Below are 23,548 nucleotides of genomic sequence, written 5' to 3'. Positions count from 1 at the left end.
TGAGAACTAAGCGTCCGATTTAAATGATTCAAAAAACTTTCTGCTTGTCTAACAAAATAATTGATTTTGGAAAAAAAATTTTTTGTTTCAACTTTTTTTTCAATTTTTTTTTTCAAAAAAATTTTTTTTTGTATATCGAAAATAATTCAGATTTTATTTTTAATTCTGACTAAAGTTCTAATATACTTCGAACAAATAATTTCAACTTTGCAATTCAGTTCATATAATTCTTATAAATATTAGACAATGTTACAATCATAGATAACGAAACATACAAATCATAGATAAGGTTACAATAATAATAATAATCTATTTCAAAACATTCAGTATTCCTCGAACATTTCGTTACGGTACGTGAAGTACCAGCAATTTGCCTTAACCCTCCGTCGGTCGGCGTGGTCTGGCCAGACTTTTTTCGACTTCAATTAAAAAAAAAAATACTTCTAGTAATCCTATCGACTTCAAATTTCTTGACTTTTCCTAAAATTTCATTAGCTGTCGATCAATGAAAAAATCAGGACGAAAAAATGTACAGAAGGATAATTATAAGAATATTAACTTTTTTATACTTCGAACGGTCGGAAAGGCCTGTCTAGACCACCCATACATTTTGTATGAATTATCGCTTTTTGATATATGTAAACCAGTATTTTGACTTTTTTCATGGTGTTTTCTATTCAAACTGCGTTGTATATATTCTTTGCTACGTGTTGTAACATGAATTTTAGTATTTTCATGACGAGAGTTTCTTGAAAACCTACCAAACTCATTGGTAATCGCAAACACTGAAAATCGGATGAGTAATGCACACATTATCAACAATTTTTCTACCAGTACTTTGTTCGAATTTTTTTTTTGCAAACCTGTAGTAAAATTTTATTTTCACTTTGAGTTTTACAGCTCATTTCAAAGGCGACGCACCTCATTTCGTTTTCATTTGAATTTCACATTCATTTCAAAGGCGCCGAAAAAGAATAAATATTGTTTTTCATTGATATAAAACAGAAAAATTAACAAAAAAAGCAACGATTTTTTTACATATCTTGATTTTTTTTATATAATATAATATGTAATATTATTATTATAAGCAAGCTCAACACATGCAAAAGACGGTAAGAAAAAGAAAAAATTAAAACTATAAATATTTACTACTAATAATAGTCTTATATAGTAATATAAGACACCAAAAACTCATTTATCCCATATAAATGCATGTAAAATGAATGGTGGTCCAACCAGACCTTTCCGACCGTTCGAAGGTGAAAAAATATCCGACCGACGGAGGGTTAAGGCACGATGCCATACACCCATACACCCAACTAGTTATAAATTTTCAGTTGTTTTAAATGCATGAGTAATATTGATATTTGGGGTTTAAAACATTTTACTTATTTATTTTGGGGATTTTATGCTATTTATTCTATTGAGCAAATCATCCCAAGATAGCAAAATAAATTCTAGCCTTTCATTATTAAACATCATACCCGTCGTTCATGTTGTATTTTTTAAATTTAATTTTTTTTTAATTAATTATAGAAGTTATATATTTTTAACTTCCTGTAGGGTAAGTTATAGTAATGGGACAAAAATCGAAAATGAAAATTTTTGCATATCTGCACGTTTCAGAGGTTTCTAAACATTTTGTTTGGCATACCTCGAAAAAAATGGATGTGTGTGTGTGTGTATGTGTGTGTGTGTATGTATGTGTTCAAGTGTGTGTATGTGCGGAGACAATTTTTCGCTTTCGGGCAGGTCCAGCGGCTTCGGAGATATGGAGCAAAAAGTGTTAAAAATGTCAGTTTTTAAGAGAACGGATCAACCGATTTGAGTGATTCAAAAAACATTTGATTCGTAATGGGGAGAAGTGGTGATTAGATTTTGGCAAACGCAGGTGCAGCAGTTTCGGAGATACAGAGCTAAATGTGCAAAAATGGCAGTTTTTGAGAGAACTAAAGATGCTTATTTATGCTTATTTATCTATGGTACTAAGCATCCGATTTGGATGATTTAAAAAACTGTCTGCTTGCGTTGACGAAACGATTGCTTTTGGGTAAAGATTTTTTTTTTAATTTTCAAGAAAAATTTTTTTTGGACATTGAAATAAATTTGCCTTAAGGCACGATCCCATAAACTGCTAGTTTTATTTTTGTTTAATTTTTCTTTTGTTAAAATTTTCAAAATTGCAAGCTAAAATTTTCCTAATTGATATCGTAAGGGCCAAATTACATGTAATCGTTGTTTGTTTTAAAGTTAAATTTTTAACGTATTTTAAAAGTATTGTCTATAAATTAGTAACAGATGCAAATAAGTTATATATTTCCTGAATGATATTGAAAAACCTATATTATAAATTTCATATCCGAATGTTGTGTTGGCGCCCCCTAAGGCGTGCGCCCGCATTTTTCGCGTGCATCGCATTCAAGGTAGGAGCGGCTCTGTATATATATATATATTATATATATATATATATATATATATATATATATATATATATATATATATACAGTGCTGGATTTACAGTAGGGGCAATCGGGGCTACTGCCCAGGGCGGCAAATTTTTGGGGGCGGCAAATTTTTGGGGGCGGCAAAATTTGGATAGTGAGAAAAAAAATCTATACAATATGATCAAATTTTTTTTAACAACATTTTTTATTTCAAGAAATATAATTATCAAAACATAATACGATTGCAAAATTTGGGTTGAAATAACCGATTATTAAAATTTATTATTTTGCCATGCCTCTCTCTTCGAACGTAAATTATCAAATTGGTTAATAAGTCATTATCAAATTTGTCAATTTGGCTAATATAAAGATCCGTAAACAAGCTGAAAGTTTAAGAAAAATATGTTCTTCAGTTCTCGAGCCCTCTTAAAATGACGAATTTCTGCACTTTCAAGCTTATAGCGTTGAAAAAAAATTTAAACTATTGACGCATGGCATTGTGCCTTAAGACAAATTTTTGAAACATCCCGTACTGAAAATTACATTTTATAAAGAGCTTTAAAATTGAAAAAAAAAATGAAAATGATAAAAAATGACTTTTAAAACACATTTTTTGTATTTTGAATTTTTTTGAAAATTATGAACTTTTTGCAAAGCAATCGCGCTGCGTAGCTGTTTCTGAGAAGAAATATCAAAACTCAATTATCATTTTTCGTAATTCGTGCCAAAAACTAATCAGCACGTCTCTCCCATCAATCTAATCTTTTTTTATTATTTTTTTATTATTCAAGTGAACACGGATCAACCGATTTAAATGATTCAATTCCTATTGTTAAGGAGACGTGCTGATTAGTTATTGGCCAAGGCAGGTCCAACTGTTTTGAAGATACGGGCTAAAATGCCAAAAATGAAAATTTAGTTGTTGAGAAAAGAAGCGTCCAATATCATTCAAAAAAAATTATAGGATAAATAACTGCTTAAATTTGTAGGAGGCAGGAGGCAGGTTTAGCGGTTTCGATGATCCAATAAAAAAATTTGAAAAAGAAACATTTGGTGGACAAAAGTGATCATAAGACATATGCACATCAAATTATCAGATATTTTAAAAATATTTAAATAATAAGTATAAATTTTGTTTACATTTATATGAGTTATGTAACATTGTTTATTCGTTAGTCTGCGACGCGGCGCTTACGCGCTCCTATATTTTGTCCCTTCGCAGCTGAAGCAGCGCAATTGCTTTAAAAAAAGTTCGAAAGTTCGTAAAATTTCAGGAATGGGGCGGCATTTTTGTTAGTGCCCCGGGGCGCCAAATTTCTAAATCCGGCCCTGTATATATATATATATATATACTACTCAGCTACTCAGCGCGATATACTTTAAGCAGTTCTTGAATTTTAAAATTAGCTCTGACTTCTTGCGAAAACGACCATTTTTTCTATTTAACTATTTTTCACAATGATTCGACAGATCATCATCAAAACCAAACCAACGCGTTTCGCTATTGCTACTCAGATGTTTTTTTAAAACTTTTTAAACTGATGCAGCCGTTTTTTTTGAGAAAAAGTGGGCGAAAAAATAAGTATGCGGATATTACTACTGCATGGTATTATATATTCTTGAAATTAAATATATTTTTATATTGGAAGAGCAACCATCGTGAAAAATTATTAATTATGAAATAAATATTTTTAAACTACCTTGAGAGACGGCATTACAGTAGTAGTCAATTAAATAAAGTTCAAATTTACTACAAATATTGCAAGTATTAGCACAAAGACGTGCTAATGTCCTTTCTACTGAGGTCAACGTAAATTGTTTTTCCATTGTCAATATACCGTTGTATTTATTCTAATAATTTACACATACTATTACCTCAGAACTCGCTCTGGATAGAATTTGTTGTAAATGAAACAATGTTTTGACACATTCAGATTTTGTTTTATTAATATATACATTATATATATATATATATATATATATATATATATATACCAATTCTAAAGATTGTAGGTTCAATAATAATATTTCATATATGGAATATTGCTATATTGGTAGAATTTTCCACACGTAACATACCTTCAATCACTATTTAATAATGTATGAGCCTATACAACTGAGTGATATTCAATTTCTATATAAAAAACTAATAATAATAAGAAATAATTATAAACTATCCATTATAGTGCCATAATTATAACCTTATCGTAACTTTTAATCGTACTTACAATATAGTATTATTAGAATTCTGACCCGAAGCAAAGCCAATACTCCCACGATATCGATGGCTAAAAACTTGTTGTTTATTTAAAAGTTATGTAGAGGCTTTTATGATCATACAGAAAATCATAATTTAATAGTAAATGTTGCTTAGCAACTATAATTTAAATCATATATAAACATTATGTAAAAAATACAAAATTCAATTTTCTTTAGATTTTTTTCAATTGTAGTGCGAAATAATTACACTCTCAATGTTAAATTTAGTAACGGCACATATTAAAATTTAATCATTTTGATTTCATTTTAAGATTATTTTGCCAATAGTACTAAACTATATTAAATATCAGATTACATGATTGTGCCAAACCATCCGCTTTTCATTTTATCTTAAAAATAAGGTGGTTTATATTTAAGCTTATGTATAAATAATTTTATTCTTTTGTTGTCCGATGTTTGTCAGCCCACAATAACGTGAACTGTGTCTTTGAGCATTCCAGTTATTATTCCTGCAGTTCGGGCCACTTTATTACCCAAATTGGATACAATTCCCAAAACTTGAGAACTAAGGGGTCTGGCCTGAAAATTTCCTTGAATCGTAAAAATTGTTGATCTGGTTGTGGATGGATTACTTTGCACTATGATCCTGAAAATTTATTAAATTGATTGTCAAACGATTTATAGAAACAACAGTAGTAAGGAAGTAACAGTGCAATAGTAACAGTAGTATAGATGTAATTTAATTTTTTTGTGAAAAATGTTTTTACGTTATAAAAAAGCAGTTTCTAATATTTTTATAGTAAGCAAATTTGTCAGAAATGTAAATAATCTGGAAAATTTATTATCTAAAAAGACGAACAACCCTCAAATACTAGTGTATCATATTTCTAAATATGATATAACTATTCTAAATCATGGATATAACTATTAGTGAACAAAATATTTAAATATTTTTTGTGAAATAATTCAAAATGGTGAAAGTATTCCTAATTATTAAAAATCTTACGGTGTATATGTAGTGGATGGTGCTGGTGGTGCTGGTGGTGCTGGTGGTGCCTTTTCAGTTGCTGGCGGAAGTGTATTTGCATTAGGGCCACTGGCACCGTTTGATACCGAACGGACGGGTGGCGCTGATTTGTGCTCGTTGTTTACATTATTCGATGGTTTATTAAATTCTTGTATATCTGGTTTTTCTATTGGTTTAGTTTCTTCAAAATTGAATCTAGTTCCAATCTCAGGAAGAACATTGCCTTGCACACTGTTGATAGCTGGCTCAGCTCCATCTATAATGTTATATTGCTCATTCCGCAAATATTCTTCGTAGCTAAAATAGGATTAATATTGTATAAGAGCAAGTATAACGAATAGAAAATAAATATTAATTTTACATTTTTATCTTTGTAAACTTTAATCATTTTTAGGTTAAGGTATTTATGATATTTTGAATTTTTATTTCTTGAAAATACCATTAAACTTCTGTTTTTGGTATTTGATACAATTGGTATATCGCAAATACTATTACTGTATGAAAAATAGTTTGCAAAATAATGAATCAAGGCTACACTTTCCAACTATATCGTTGTGTACACGATTCATAAATGCCACTAATTTTTACACTGACAATTGCATTGTTACTAAAACTCTATAAATGTTTTAACTGATAACATGATTCTAATATTACAAACAACGTAATGGAGCAATACGATTTGAAAAAATCTCTTTGATGTACAAGATATCCTCTTCGAATTCCCATAATACAGTACCCTATTACAATTTGAAAACTGCAATTTTTAATTTTATTGGCGTTCGGAACCAAAATTAATAAAGTTTAAAGTGAACGAGATCTGTTTTTACATAAAAAACTATACATTCCAAGTGCACATGTTAATATCCAGATCATAGATAAATAAACGTATAAGATCCAGATATCCTTTATATCTATGCAAACGACGAGAACAACAAAATGTATTGTGCATTCGCCAAATTAAACTAATATGAAATTAATTTGTAAAAGAACAATCTGCTACAGCCATGTGTATGAGACAATTCTAATTCCTAGAATTTTAACGGCCGCGAGGGATATGACTTTTGAGTTCAAACGAATTTGTTTCGCAATGAAATTAACAAATCTTTGGCTGTTGGCGGACTCAACGTAGATATGCATATCTTCCATCATTTGTTTCATATTTTACATTTTGGCAAGTCATTTTCTTTATTTTATGTGCTTTTGCATGTAATAAAAAATAAAATTGTCGTGTACCACAAAGAAGATGAATAAACCAATGTTTATTTCTCTTCATTGTGGTATCCATCTCCATCTCGCATTGCATATACCAAGATTGTTTTCGTAGTGTCTTCACAATCCCTTTACTCAAACGTGACTTGATATTATTTTACGGATCGTCAGAGAGGCTATCGGACTTTTTTGTAGTTTCCTTCTTCGATGGCCGTGTACCGATATTTAATATGGGTTTTGATGATTAACGCTATGTTTTTGAGAGGTTATTCTATTTAATACTTTCTTTTGAAGACTAACTTATGCAAATATTTTTAACTTCCCGAAGGAGAAGTTTGTTTTCATCAAAAAATTCGATTCGCTAATTTTATGTTTTCTCGACGTTTCAAGCCATTCTGAATCGAATGAGACCAAATTTGGAAAAAGTATGTATGTGTGTGTGGTGAACAGATTTTTTGCCGTAAATCGACATTTTCTCAAAAATGGCTGGATCGATTTCAAAAATTTAAGAGCCATTCGATGTATCTCGATGAGAACTATCGTTTGTCAGTTTTGCGCTACGATCAGCCGAGCTGTTTCTTTATAAATCGCAGAAAGTGAAAAATTTTTCGTCCACGTTTTAGCCCGCAATTCTGAATCTATTATGAAAATTCAAAAACCGTTAGAAAGATATTGGTTGGGAATCGTGCTGATTAGTTTTAGGTGAAAATCTACCGAGCCGTTTTCTTGTAATTAACTGTTGAAAAAAAAATTAAGCCGATTTTTATGGAACTTTTTTTTGGCGATATACATCATGGTCTTATAGAACTTACTAAAATATTACGGCCTTACGACATGTAGTTTAATTTTTAAAATTCATCGAAGTTTGAGAAAACGAGTAGTTTTTTTGATGTTTGTTAAAATTAAAATTAGACGATTTACTTGGTATAACGATAAAGTACTTGGTCTTTATGAACATATTAAAGCATTAAAGTCCTACAAAAACTGGTTTAATTATAATTTTTTTTGATTTTTGAAAATTTGCTTTTTTGAAAATATTCCGAGCTAACGTGTACGTTCGTTTTCATACTTTAATCACTCATAAATTAATTTATTTTTTATTGATTAAGTCAATTATTTACACATATCGGGAAGTGCATGTAACTTGTCTCAAGGCAAAATACCAATACCAACTAGTTACATTTACATTTTAACTGTTACAATACTTTTCATAAAAATAGCATCTGCCTAAAATGTGTTATATATCTTAATAATAATATTTTATAAATTACACATATCTTGTAATAGATTAAATGCATTATCGAAAAATGGTATCAAACCTTTTCCTATAATCTCCTGTGGGGTCATATCGTTCGGCTAATTCTAGCCATTTGTCTGGATAAGCGTCGTGCAGACGTCGAATTACCTTAAGTGCGCTCTCTTTTTGTTTCAGAGAACATCTCTGGCACTTGCTTTTAAGGGCTTCTGGCAAGACTCCTGAAAATAAATTTATTAACGTTTTAAATGCATCTATTTATTATTCTGTAAGTTATTGGGTACCAATAACTAACATTTTAAACTAAATATGCGATGAGAAAACGTCAAAAGTCGTGAATTATATTTAAATTGATAGTGAATGTTATTTTTTATATAGTATTGTCACTTTCACCAGGTGAGATGATGCCAAAACAAAAACATAGACCATTTTTTATTCATTCAGTTCTTTGACGCGCATTTGCTTCAAAAATTTATTAACCTTTTTTTTACTTCGTTTACTTTCGAAAGTAAAATGTATTTTATTTAAATATGGTTTTATTTTTTTCAATTTGTATTTAAATATCTTCACATGTCCGGATGTTTTGCAAATTTTATACTATGTATGCATGCATATATATATATATATATATATATGTATATATATATATATATATATATATATGTATATATATATATTAGGGGGACCGGAAAGTAATGTCGTTTCTGCGCATGCCAATACTTGATTGTCATTTGTCAGCTCATTGTTTGGTTCAGAGGCGTACCAAAGACATTGTGAGACATAGTGATTTCTTTACTTATAGACATTTGAATTACATTTTTTTTTTTTTTGTAATTTTGGGTAAAATGGCAGCCAAATACCAGAAGAGGTACACATCCGGCATTGCATGCTCTTTGAGTTTCGCAAGGGAAATAACGCAACAGTTGCTACCAAAAACATTTGCGATGTTTATCCAAATGCACTGGACATTCATAAATGCCAAAGGTGGTTTTCCAAGTTCAAATCGGGTAATTTTGATCTTTCCGACTCGTATCGATCAGGAAGACCATCAGCGTTAGATAACGACGTGTTAAGGGCGGAAGTGGAAGCAAATCCGTGTCAGACGATCGAGGAATTGTCAAACAGTCTCAGCCAACCTTGGTCGACCATCCAAGAACATTTGAAGCAGATTGGGACAGTAAGCAGAGCAGGTGTTTGGGTCCCGCATAATCTGTCCGAACAGAATAAGGCTAACCGATCAATCAAATGCAACTTATTGCTTCAAGGACACAACACAGAAGCGTTTTACCTCATCCACCATATTCGCCCGATATTGCACCATCGGATTTCCACTTATTCCGAGGGCTGCAATACTTTTTAAGTGGCAAAACATTTGCAAATTTGGAAGATATCTAAAATGCCATCTCTAGATATTTTGCCGAAAAACCAATTAATTTTTATCGATCAGGGATTGAAAATTTACTCACTGGATGGCAAAAGGTTATTGAAAATGATGGGGAATACATCATTGATTAAAAATAAAGACTCGTTAAAAATGTATGTGTTTGAAATTTAGCGTAAGAAAACGACATTACTTTCCGGTCCCCCTAATATATATATATATATATATATATATATATATATATATATGATTTAGATTTTTTGTTCGGCATTGAGACATACACACATACATATATTTATTACACATATATATGATTCTTTCATACATTTGTTTAGCTTATTAATTAATTAAGATTGAAAGAGGTTTATTAAGAAAAGTATTATATTCTAATATTAATTTTTCAGACACGTTTTTACAAACAGAATTGGAATGGATTTGAATGTTTATATTTCTTAATTTTTCGTCGGTTCTTACTAATTATGTGAAGAGTTCATTAGATTTTTAGGAAAGACTGGTTCAGCCGCTTCAGATATATCGACGATAAATGCACAAAAAACGTTTTGACCACATAAATCAAGTTTCAGAATTTATTAAAGGAATTTGGGTTTCTTGCCAATAGAGAACGACTATACTTCTCCGATCGATTTTAACTTTTGAAGTTTTAATTAGCCTGTTAACTAATTTTTGGTTCTATACCGAAAAAATCATGACTTGACACTATGTGAAAATAGAAAAAAACTAGTGGGGTGGGTGGCATCGTGCCTTAAGGCAAATTGCTGGAACTTCCCGTACCGTAACGAAACGTTCGAGGAATATTGAATGTTTTCAAATAGATTATTATAAATATTGTATTATTGTCTAATATTTATAATAATTATATAAACTGAATTGCAGAAATGAAATTATTTGTTTAAAGTATATTAGAACTATAGTCAGAATTAAAAATAAAATCTGAATTATTTTCGATATACAAAAAATTAAAAAAAAAAAAAAAAAAAAAATGGTACAATTTTTTTTTTCCAAAATTAATTATTTTGTTAAGACAAGCAGAAAGTTCTTTGAATCAATTGAATCGGACGCTTAGTTCTCCCAAAACTGCCATTTTTTGTACATTTAGCTCTGTATCTCCGAAATGGCTGGGCCTGCCTTTGCGAAAAACTAATAACCCTTTCTCCCAATCATTACTAATGGAATGTTTTTTAGATCATTCAAATCGGATGCTCCGTTCTCTCAAAAACTCGATTTCTATTTTCTGCACTCTTTGCTCCTTATCTCCGTAACTGCTGGACCTGTCTTTGCCAAAAACTAATCAGCTCTTCTCCTTATTAATAGGAATCGAATGTTTTTTAAACCATTCAAATCGGTTGATCCGTACGCCCGAAAACGTGGACGAAAATTTGTATCCATACATACATACACACACACACACACACACACACACACACACACATCCATTTTTTCTGAGGTATGCCAAAACGTTCAGAAACCTTCAAAACGTCGAGAAATGTAAAAATTTTCAATTCCGATTTTCGGCCCATTACAATAACTTACCCTACGGGAAGTTAATAAGTTTAAATTTAAACGTTTTTGAAAACGGCATATATATATATATATATATATATATATATATATACAGTGATGCCTCGGACAATGTGCACTTTGCACAATGAACGTTGAGCACAACCAACTTTTTTCGAACTCGAGCGTTTCACACAACAAACAATACTTCACAAACGCATTTCACATTTGGAGGCAATCAGTAGGCCTCGATGGCCAAAGTTATAGTACAAATGTGGACTTTGGAAATGTTGCTTCCGGATCAAATACATATTTATTGGAAAACAAGCTCGCACTTAAAGCTCTTATTATTGTATAATTCTTTCTTCACACCCAGGGGCGTAGCGTGCCTTGGCGGGGCCCCGTATCAAAATATGTTTGGGGGCCCCCTCAAGAAGAAAAAAAATATAAAAAATACATAAAATTAAAAGACTATTTATTCATCATTCTTATTATTTATCAATCCAATTTTCTTTAATTTTCTGAATTTTTCACAAATGATTCCCGACATTTCAGATATATCTCTATCTCCTTGCATTTTTTCGAAAAATTAAATTATTAAGTGATCTTTAGATCTTTAAATTTTAGCGTGCCTTGGCGGGGCTCCGTATCAAAATATGTTTGGGGGCCCCCTCAAGAAGAAAAAAAATATAAAAAATACATAAAATTAAAAGACTATTTATTCATCATTCTTATTATTTATCAATCCAATTTTCTTTAATTTTCTGAATTTTTCACAAATGATTCCCGACATTTCAGATATATCTCTATCTCCTTGCATTTTTTCGAAAAATTTAATTATTAAGTGATCTTTAGATTTTTTAAAGTTTGACTTTAGAAACAATAGTCTGGTCTGATAGACATTTACCTCCTAAAGTTTATACGTAATTTTTAATTAGCTTTAATTCTGAAAAAAAAATTTTTTTGGCAGTTGCGATTGTAACGGGAAGGGCCAAAAATAAAATGCATACTGTTATTACGCCGTGAACCCTGGATGCAAGCCTATTTCATCCATTATTGTGCCTTAATATAATTCTCTAGTTTTTTGTATTTAAAACTGTCTTTAGAACCATCAATTGATCATGATCACATAAGATATCTTTACAGTCGACAGTTTATCCGGAGACGTTTATTTAATAAAATTTTTGTTATATTTTTATGTTCAATTTTATTTATTATTACTTTACAAAAACGTCTTTTTTCTATGCGTGTTTAGACAAGACTCCAATTTTAATGATACTAAATTGTAATTGTTAATTAATTAGTAAATTTTAATTTAAATTTTTCGCATTACTTCGCTTGCATTACTTCGCTCCCATTGTACATAAAACTTTGTAACGGTTTGCACTTGTTTATCAAAAATATTTCATATGAAATAAGTCATATTAAGTTCTAAAAGCAATTAAAATGGCACAACTTAAAAAACTTAGAAAAAGACGACTAAATTTCAGATCATAACTTTAAAAAATTAACTGTAATATAACACAGCTAATAATTAGAATGAAAATTCATCGAAATTGTTTTAAGATCTAACAATCATTACAGACAGGTCAGTTATTCAGAATTTTAGAATGAAAATGATTTAGTTGATTATATTTATCTGAATCTAACTATTAAACTTACACGGCATGCAGACAAATTTAGAAATGTTATAAATAGAATTATAAAAATTCCAAATTCAAATTTTTGTTGAAGAATGTATGAACTGGTAGTTTTACAAATTTGTTCATATATCTACAATCTACAAGAATATTAACTTATTGGATGTGCAAAAGTTTTACTAATTGAATTAATTGCAGCAGTAATCAATAATAAAGCCATCGCCGATAATAATTACTCTAGAGCTTGGGTCTTATCATCAGCTAAGTTGGAAAACAAAGGTATAATTAATTTGAAAAATATTATGGGTATCGTATTCGAAAAGTACATACAAAGTTTTAAAATCTTTTTTGAATATTTTGCAGCAGAAATAAATTCTCTTAAAGCGTTCAATTTTTTGAAAAATCATTGTTTTGCTTTAAAGTTGTTATCAATTTCTGCTTACGCTCGTTTGGGGCCCACTTGGATCGGGGGGCCCGTATTTTTGATACGGCTGATACGGCGCTAGTTACGCCCCTGTTCACACCCCAAAAGCCTTGAGTAAATTTTGGAAACGAAATATCAAAAAACGCGGAAGAAAAGACTAAACAGGCGGTTTTTAGTGCCGTCATATGAGACTTTTAGGAATGAGGTGCAAAAATTCATAAACAATCTTGAAGATTAAAATTTATCAAAGTTTTCTCTTCAATAAACAACAATTGACAGTTTCTTTAAGTATTCAGGAGCTAAAAGGAAAAAGAAAAAAATAGTACCAATTTTTTGAATATGAATGATTTCATAATTACCTCATTTCGTAAATATGTAATATTTTCACTTTAAATGTCTTAATTACATATATAATGATTAAATAATAAAATAATTACATATATTTTATTTCAGGCGGCTAAATTTTATACAAATTGATTTTATTAACATATTACTATGGAAAATTGCGTTTCGCATATTATCGAACTTGCTTATAGAACGAATCGAGCACCTACATCTACATTACGTACTACTGTATCATTTTTCAGTTTTTTTAATTACGTTTTAGGGCGCGGTGAACAGAAATGAGCCACAGGTTGGAGTGGACCAAACAAATAACTCTAAGAGTAGTGACATGTACGTCGAACCGCGCACATATTTATCATATTTTGATACTTGTTAAATTTAAAAAGCATTTGTAGGTTATAAACCTACATTCGCACTGTACACGAGAAACACGCTAAGAATTTCGACGAAAAAGTTTTTACCCTCGTACGCGCTCTTAGTTGATTTGCTATCTAATTTTCACGAAAAAAATTCAAGTAAATATGCAATGTATTATATAGACATATAATTTTTGAAATGCAAAATGATTTTTGCCAATTGTTTACATTGTGTTTTTTGGGATGCTTATCGTTTGGCGTTTGTAGATGGAGCAGGCCATTATTTGTGGACTGATATAGGCCACTTGAGTAATGCCATTCTTTGCACAGTAGAGTGTTTTTATTTAATCATTTAAATGTTTTATTTGCTTATTTTTATCGCTTTAGTCATCATGACCCCTAAAAAAACAGGGAACTCCAAAAAAGTGGTGAATTATGAAAAATTGATAGTTGCTATGAAGGAAGTAAAAATAAATAAAATATCGGATTGCGTTGCTTCTGCTGTTACCAACGTTAGCAGATTGCTTTCAATGCATCATTACATCCCCTAAAAACAGAGGTCGCGGCGGAAGCAGCAGAAGCAGCACAGCGTAAAAATCGCAAGTACCAGCGAAAGTTTCCAAGAAGGCCAATATTTCACAATCAGCTGTGAAAAAAGGCAAAAAAGAAAGTTTTCGGTTTCTCCAAATGAGACATCGATTTTTGCATGGTTTGCAATAAATTGATGCCGGTAAAACTGACAAGACAAAACTCCATCGAGTGCGATAACTGCGACAGGCACTTCCATTTGAAGTGCGTCGATATGACCAACTGCACCGACTTGACGAGCACCAATTGCGCCTAAAATCTGTCTTTGAATGTTGTTTTTCATCAATTTTATCATTTCTGCCTTTTTACTTTTTTTCAGACATTAAAATAACATTATTACTGAAGTGTCAATGATTATGAATTTTGTAAATTTAACAACGAATTCGTAATCAACGCATTTGAAAACCCTCAGGGTAAGAATTTGTAGCATATGGCAGCATTTTTTTAGATTAAAATTCTGGTGGTCCACTTCTCGATACATTTTCGGTAAATACACTTTTTTGCATTCAAAAACAGAAATACTTCCAAACATAATTGCAAGCATCTGCTATGATAAAAAGTTGCATTTTGGAATACCCTTGTAACTAAAAAAATTTAAGAATTATTTTCATTTTTAAACATTTTACAACCAAAAATAAAAACGTGGCCCTCTTCTGTCCACCGCACCCTATCCATATTATGAGGACATTTGGTAATATTTATTGATATGTATAGTGTATGACTAAGTTTTAGTAGACAATCTAGTAGTTGCCTTACCTAGTTGTGACTAATAATTTATTCTTAATAATTAAAGAATTTTATTATTTTCTTATAATTTTATATGGAGCTATGCCAGCGAAAGGCGATTTTTACTTGATATAATATTTGAGATCCATAAATTCATGTAGAAATTTTACTTTATACTGTCTGATGCCGAGTTTGGCTAAATAAACATTGAATAATTAGTTATTTTATTTTTGTACAAATATTGTCAAAATTTTAAAATATCAAAAATTCTATGAAATGAAAATGAAATTATATTTATCGAAATTGTTATTATGCTAAAATGTTTAAGGAATTTAAAAATGTTCGAATCTCGTAAAATATCAAAATTTTCCATTTATTATTTGATTTATAAATTCTGTTTGCATTCGGATTTGAATTTGCGTACTATTACGATTGCAGTGTTACATATTTATTAATGTTATTCATTTTTTATTAATGTTGTTCATTTAATATTTGTTTATATATCGGGAAGTTCCATAAATTTGTGTAAGGCTCAATGCCATGCACCTAGTTTAACATTATAATTTAGTCGTTAAGAATTAATCATCGCCTGTCTCCTCCTCATCGGAAATCTTATACGCTCGCTGAATGCATTATCACTTCCACCTTCCATCCGCGATGGCGCGAGACTTTCAAATTCAAAGTCTTTTCGGACTTTTTCTGCGTCTATTTCTCGATTTGCATTCATCGACATGTCTATTTTTATTTTCAAAGCAACATTTTTATTATTCTAGAAAATACACACAATGCATTAATAAAAGTTTCACTTGACGCTTTTCCACATAGTGCAAAGTTGTATTGTAAAATCGACATTTGCCGACCTTGAGCGGAAACAAATTATATAGCGAATACGTATGCATTATTATTTGCAAATGATTTTACATAATAAATTAATATTTAAATATATTTTACGTTGTCAGGTTTATTTTGTATATACGTTTTTTTTATAATTTATTATAATTTGCTATTTAGATGATTATCACTCGTAGAACCTGTTTTATTGAGCTCTGATAAATTTAGAATATAATAATTCGGAACCAATTAGAAATACTTAACCAGATCGACTTAAAAATGTATCGTGTCGCATTAATACACCACTGGCTGTTATATTAATATATTATTAACGCACACACATACAACATACGACATACAACATAGAGATATAAATAAATTAATAAATTAGTTGCAAGTGGAGTGCCTTAAGACAAGTAGCACGAACTTCCGGATATGTGTAAATAATCGACCTAATCAATAAGATGAGATTTAGCAACTTTTTAAATTGAGACGATACAATTTTGATATTTTGACCCAATTTTTTTAAAACTGTTAATCCAGAAAAAACCGTCCGGTCATTTTTACTAGAAAGCATTACTACTATACTATTCCCAACTGATATCTTTCAATCAGTTTTCGAATTTGCAAAATCGGTTCAGGATTTTTGGCAAAGTCGTGGACGAAAAAATTGTTCGTGCACTTTTCTGCTAATTATAAAGAAACTGATCAAGCAAAATGTTGAAATTTGGCTTATATACCCACATGCTTCTACCAACAAACAATTAGCAAATATATATTTATAATTTATCAGTTTGCTAAATCTAAATAATTCACAACATAATGAGTGTAATATATATCATTACAGCATTTTAATCATGAAAAACTCGATTGTTTAAAATGTCGAAAGCAAAATATTTTTACTACTGATTGATTAACTAGTATTGAGCAACTTGTTCCTTTGTAAACACTACATAAAGTCATAATTTTAACCTTTTACACTCGCGTATTCCGAGATTTACATGAATTTTGCCGCCGTCATCCGAGTGGAAAAGGTTAACAATGTTAGTAATTAGAATTAGTATAAAAACTATTTAAGAACTAAATATGTATAATCTTTCTTTCTCTCTTCACAAATGCATATCACATTTCTTTCTTACATGCATTTTTCTTACTATTTAATTAAGTTTGAAAGAGATGTAAATAAGAAAAATATTTCTTTCTTTCTTAACATTAATATAGGGTTGATGAAATAGTTCGGCTTTAAAAAATGTTCTGGAATACAAAATAATTGCAATTTATATTATGAATTATAGCAATTATTCATTGGATATTTTATCTATGGTTTGACTACTGAGTAATTTTTATTCTGTTCTTTTGATACTGTATTACAGATATCTATTTCTTTTTAAATGTATAATTCTTTCTTGAATTATTTTTAACATGATTCTAGAAAAACTTGAGTTTAATTTTATTCTATTTCATAGTAAAAGAATCTAATTGAACTTTTTTTATTTATTGCTAAAAATTTATAGATCAATTAGTAATTAATATCAAAGGCTGTAATAGTAATATAATTTTAACACTCAAATGAATATTCATATTTATTCTGATCACAGTATATTATCTATGTAAATAATTTGCAATTCAAAGATTTGACATTCTAAAGTTCTAACATTTGAATACAAGTTCGTTTAATCAAATTAAACTCGTTCGCCATACATATAGAATATTAATTATTCGACGTTAATCGCATATACAATAGTAATTATTTAGATGTCAGAATATTCTGTAGAGATTTCTAAGATTTTTCACATTAAGCAATTCTATAGACTATATAAATGGTTTAAAATTGAGAATTATGTGATTAGAATGTTATGAGAAAATATGGAAGTGAAAATAAAGTTTTTGTTACATAAGCTGCAACATATTACTTACTATCTAATTATAAGGTAAAACTTTTAACCTTTGCACTATTGTGTCACATTTTTATTGCATTGAAAACTTAGAAGAAAATTTAATGATTTAACAATTTAACAAAGAGTATTGATAATTACTTTATTTATTTGAATAAATAACTCATTTTTCATTTGTCTTTTTACATGATTTGTAATATAATAAAAAAAGCATCCTATTAAAATCTTTATAAAAATCTTTATACCTTTGCGTACTTTAAATTTAATTTAAATAATTTCAATTTAAATTTATTGTTAAAATTTAAAATATAAATTTTTGCTTTTGACTAATATGAGTATATGAATAAACAGATTTTATACAAACATTACAATATGCATAATTTTTAGGGCTCTGTACTAAAATACAAGAATAATAAATATATCTATGTATATGATATCGAATACTGCTCGAAATGAAAAAAAAAATCATTTATCACCGCATGAATTGATTCACGATTTAAATAAATGAATTCAAGTTAAAATAAAACTTTGATTTTTTCATAAAATTATTACCAAATAGCATTTATTTCATTTAAGCGATCCTTTTATATTTCTTCATAGATCTTGAAATATTATAGATTTATTTATGAAAACATTTCCCGATAATTTGCGTGCCTTTGTTATTCGCTTACAACGTACCATCAGCTCAGTTCCCAAAGTGAGTCTTTAAAATATTATAGATAGAACATAAAAACTAATACATCAACAGAGGGCAATTGTATCTACTATATCGATATTTTGATACAACTTCAAATGATTTGTTTACAAATTCGTATCTAAACAATGCAGCATTACGTATCTATGGCATCTGTTGATTTGATAACAATTTTCGAACTAACTCGGTCATTTTGTTGCTGCTTCTTGAAGGAATAACATGGGCGCGTCGACCCGAGCGCTAACGCATCGGGTCGTCGTCGTCGTCGCATATGTTAGTGCTTGGAACCTTTATGACTGGGTAAGTGAGTAATGTTTTTTTTTTTGTCGAGTTTAATCAATAACACGTATTTAGTATTATTATAAATTATTTTTTAATGAATAAATCAAATGATTATTTTTATATTTATAGAACAACGAATCATGATAGAAATTTTTGAAAAAATCCATTTTTTTTTTTGAAAATTTCGAAATTTTCATGCATACTACACTCACACAAGCATCCAATATAATGTATGCGAAAGTGTTCAGAAGACGTTGAAGCGTAAAAATATAAAAAAATATTACCGATTTTTTGCGATTACTACAACTCACCTTACGGGAAGTTAATAATTATGTTCATACAAACCTGCTAGAATTTTATTTATTTTTATTAGATTTAGTCTAGCTTATTCAAATAATATTTATTCAAAATGAAACTGTATTTTGGTTTTACTACTTGTTTTTAAAGTATACGTAGTGTCTAATAAAATATTCATATTACAAGTTTTTGTAAAAAGAACGACTCCTGAGGAATTTATTAAACCGGTCTTTTATTTTAGCTAATACCCATATTAAAATGGAGATGATATTATTTGTTTCGATAGGAGATTTTGTCTATTTTTGTCTTTTATAAGATGTCATAATTTAAAAATAGATATCAATAAAACATTTTAAAGATAATTTAATTGCAAATCATATAGATATCATCTATTCTAAATTCAGAACGCATATAACTATTTACTAATTAGTTAAAAAGAGTAAATGCACACGATGTTCATGAAACATTTGTATATTTATTAGTTAATTTTCAGAAAATTAAATCATATTTTTAATTTTCAATTTGCATTCCCACACATTGTATCACACCATTTATCACAGATCACAAAGTATATGGATAAATATTTTTAAATTTGCTATTAACCCTTTATTAGTTTGTGTTGTGCTAGCATAAATTTTGGAACATTAAATATTTTCAGGTTTTGTGTAAAATAAATTTTTAATAAAAATGGCCTAGAATTATTAAAATAATATAATTAGTGTGAGTGTGTATTTTATATATTATTAGATACGGTATCAAGATATATAACAGTATACACGATTGTAAACACATAATTAGAAAAGATATTACAACGGTATCATTTACATCATTGCCTTTTCATCCAAAACTAATATATACTGAAAATTAAAAAAAATGCATGTCATTTATATTTGTTGATAGCAGATGTACAAAAATATATATAATAATCAATTTTATTCACAACTAAATTTAAATTCACTGCAAAATAATCGATCCCTTAAAAGTCCACATTTTTATAAATGTTGATTTTATATGATATTTATTAACTTCTTGTAGGGTAAGTTACAGTAATGGGCCGAAAATCAAAAATAAAAATTTTTGCTTATTTTCACGTTTCAAAAGATTCTGAACTTTTTGGCATACCTCAGAAAAAATGGATGTGTGTGTGTTTTGTGTGTCCGCATTTTTTGGTCCACGTTTTCGGAAGCACGGATCAACCGATTTGAATAGATAAAAAAATATTCAATTTCTATTGATAGGGAGATGTGTTGATTAGTTTTTGGCAGGTCCAGCCGTTACGGAGATATGAAGCAAAGAGTGCAGAAAATAGAAAACGAGTTTTGAGAGAATCTAAAGAACATTCAATTTGTAATGATCAGTTTTTGACAAAAGCCGGTCCAGCCATTTTGAAAATACAGAGCTTTTTTTATTTTTTTTTTATTTGAACAACAATCAGAACTAATGGGTTCTATGAGCTGTTGTGAGTAAGATCTTACAAACTACGTTTGTTTTATTACAGATGGCAACCCAAACAGTTGTCACATCTCTGTATGATAAATTTTTATTACAATCTTTGTAATAGGGCAAGTATGGTGCAACAATGCCGGGTGAGGGCTATTTTCACTTGGAAACATATTGCTATCTATATTTCCAAGTGAAAATCGTTGTCAATGTTGCCTGACAACAGGCTGGTCGAAGTGAGTTTCGTACCCGGGACCTCTGAAACAAGTCCCGTCGCTCTTAACCGCTTACCTACGGGCGAGCCCTAAAATACAGAGCTAAATGTACAAAAATAGAAGTATGTGAGCGTCCGATTTGTATGATTCAAAGCACTTCCTGCTTGTGTTGACAAAACATTTGCTTGTGGAAAAAAATAATTTCAATAAATAATTTTAACATTGTAATTCAGTTTCTATAATTCTTATAAATATTAAACTATGTTTCAGTATTTATAATAATCTATTTGAAAACATTTAATATTCCTCGAACTTTTCAGAAATTCAGAAATTTGCCTTAAAGCACTATGCCATACCCCACTAATTATAAATATTATTTCAACTAGCTGTGAGTGGAATTCTGTCTTGAGGCAATTAGGGCATCGTGCCTTAAGGGAAATTGCTGGAACTTCCCGTACCGCAATTCAAAATTCGAGTAATTAAAAATAATCAATAATAATAATAATCAATAAAAGTTCATAAATGATTTGAAACTTTTAATAGAATTTTGAACCATATTGAATCATTCTATCTTAAATCATTTATTTTGAAATATTTTGGAAATTCTGAACTTTTTTTCAAAGCAATCGTACTGCTTTAACTGCATAAAGACAAAATATCAAAGCGCGTAAGCGCCGCGTCGCCGTCTAACGCATAAACATTGGTACGGAACCCATAGGAATGTAAAAAAATTTATACTTATTGTTAAAATCTCTATAAAATATCTGATAATTTGATGTGCATATGTCTAATGTTCATTTTTGACCGCCGAATAGCTCATTTTTTTACTTTTTCCTCCATATCTCCAAAGTCGTTGGACCTGCCTTTCCAAAAGTTTGAACAGTTTTTCATTTAGTCAATACAAATAAAATGTTTTTTGAATTATTCAAATCGGACGCTCCGTTCTCTTAAAAACTGAGTTACCGTTTTCGGCACTTTTTGCCCCGTATCTTTGGAACGGCTAGACCTGCCTTCGCCAAAAACTAATCAGCACGTCTCCTTATCAATACAAATTGAATGTTTATTGAATTATTCAAATCGGTTGATCCGTGTTCCCGAAATCGTCGACGGAAATTTGTATCCGAACATACATACATACACGCACACACACCGACGCATACACCCACACATACACACACACATACATCCATTTTTTCTAAGGTATGCCAAAATGTTCAGAAGGTTTTGAAACGTAAAGATCTATAAAAATTTTCGATTTTTTTGCGATTACTATAACTTGCCCTACGGAAAGTTAAAAATTAGCTTTCTATAAATTTTTCACTTTTATTATCAAAAACGAAATTTTATGACTTGCAAATATTTATTTTAAGTTTCAAGCGACTTACTTAAGTTTTGTTTATGAGGCATAATCATTCAAGCTGTTTACGAGTAGCTATTTATATATTAATTTGTTAACAGCATAATGTAGTACCTAGTATTTTTATACCACGAACTATCAAAGAGTGATTCAAAGTTTAAAAAAGTTGATACACATGTGGTAATTTACCTAAACAGAAATTTATTGTCACATCTGTTTGTAATTTGTGTTATAAGGTAAACTCTTTCGTCTAATCAAGTTATAAAATAGTTAATAATTATCGAGCATTTTAAAATACTATTTTCTGCGTGTTTTAGGAAATTCATGATCATGAATATAATATTATATTCTCTCATATTGCCTAGGATTTTAACCATGCACTGAATTGAATCTACTAGCAACTCGCTATTTACCCGCATTCTGACGAAAACGTACCTGTTGTAAACTTGATACTATAGTGAATTTTATGCAATTAGTTTGATACGAAATTGTCGACATTGAAGAACATACATTTACAATATATAAATTTGATTTTATATTTTAAAAAGCATTAGTGCATAACATTTATAGACAGGAACATTTTGGAATTGATTATTATTTTTGTATCTAGTAATGAATGCCAAGCATTCATCAGGAAATGCTCAAAATGTTTACAATCGTGTTAGCACTGAATACCTTTTTTATATTTTTACAGAATCAAAGGTATATTTAAAATAAAAAATAAATAAAAATAAAACATTAATATAATAAACCAATAAAAAAATATTATTTATATTATTTCAAACGAAAGTTGTTTTGTTTATTTGAAATATATTACGTGTTCAGATTATTATATATATATATATATATATATATATATACACAGATCATACAATGTTAGTTATTTTTAACGTTCAAATTTAGTGTGTGTATTCATATTTTTTATATATGTATGTATTTATATATTTGTTTCTCATTTCAGTAATCTGATTCTTTCGATAATTAAATCACATGTTTTATATGTTATTAAAACTTTAACTGGTAATTTCACTTTGGTACGAAATTAACCTTGTAATGCTTTGCAATCAACTTCATAAATTTTTCGGTATTTGCATTAAACTTTTGCACATAAAACCTAAAAAATATAAATAAATTATAATACAAATCTGATACTAATGAAGTTTTACTGTTGATGCAATTTAATATATTTTTCGAATTTAAGTAATAAAAAAACAGATTATTATTTTATCTCCTAGAGCTTTTTGTGCAAGACTTATTGTTAGTCAAATGTGTATTTAACGTTCAGAAATTCAATAAAATTGTATTGCTTGTTTAATATATATTTTTAAATGTTATATATTATTAGTTTTTCCACATACAGAAACACGTTTATATATATATATATATATATATATATATATATAT

The 23,548-nt window shown here is 29.3% G+C and overlaps 1 protein-coding gene across 1 annotated transcript in view; it reads right to left on the bottom strand.

Moving 5' to 3' along the window:
• Nucleotides 1-5,041: 5,041 nt before the first annotated feature.
• Nucleotides 5,042-23,548, bottom strand: part of LOC113376979 — a 44,832-nt gene continuing 26,325 nt past the window's right edge. The window contains exons 2-4 of the mRNA XM_026617120.1: nt 8,220-8,376; nt 5,671-5,988; nt 5,042-5,310 (exon numbers count right to left, since the gene is read on the bottom strand). Of these exons, the coding sequence (XP_026472905.1) occupies nt 5,124-5,310; nt 5,671-5,988; nt 8,220-8,376 (662 nt within the window). The 3' untranslated portion in view covers nt 5,042-5,123. The remainder of the gene's footprint in view (nt 5,311-5,670; nt 5,989-8,219; nt 8,377-23,548) is intronic.

Source organism: Ctenocephalides felis, unplaced genomic scaffold (assembly GCF_003426905.1).
Source record: "Ctenocephalides felis isolate EL2017-DRISC unplaced genomic scaffold, ASM342690v1 CF-g0.4_SCAFFOLD_01886, whole genome shotgun sequence".
NCBI classification, from domain to species: domain Eukaryota; kingdom Metazoa; phylum Arthropoda; class Insecta; order Siphonaptera; family Pulicidae; genus Ctenocephalides; species Ctenocephalides felis.
Note: the sequence above shows the minus strand (reverse complement) of the source record. Positions and strands in the feature narration are given on the sequence as shown.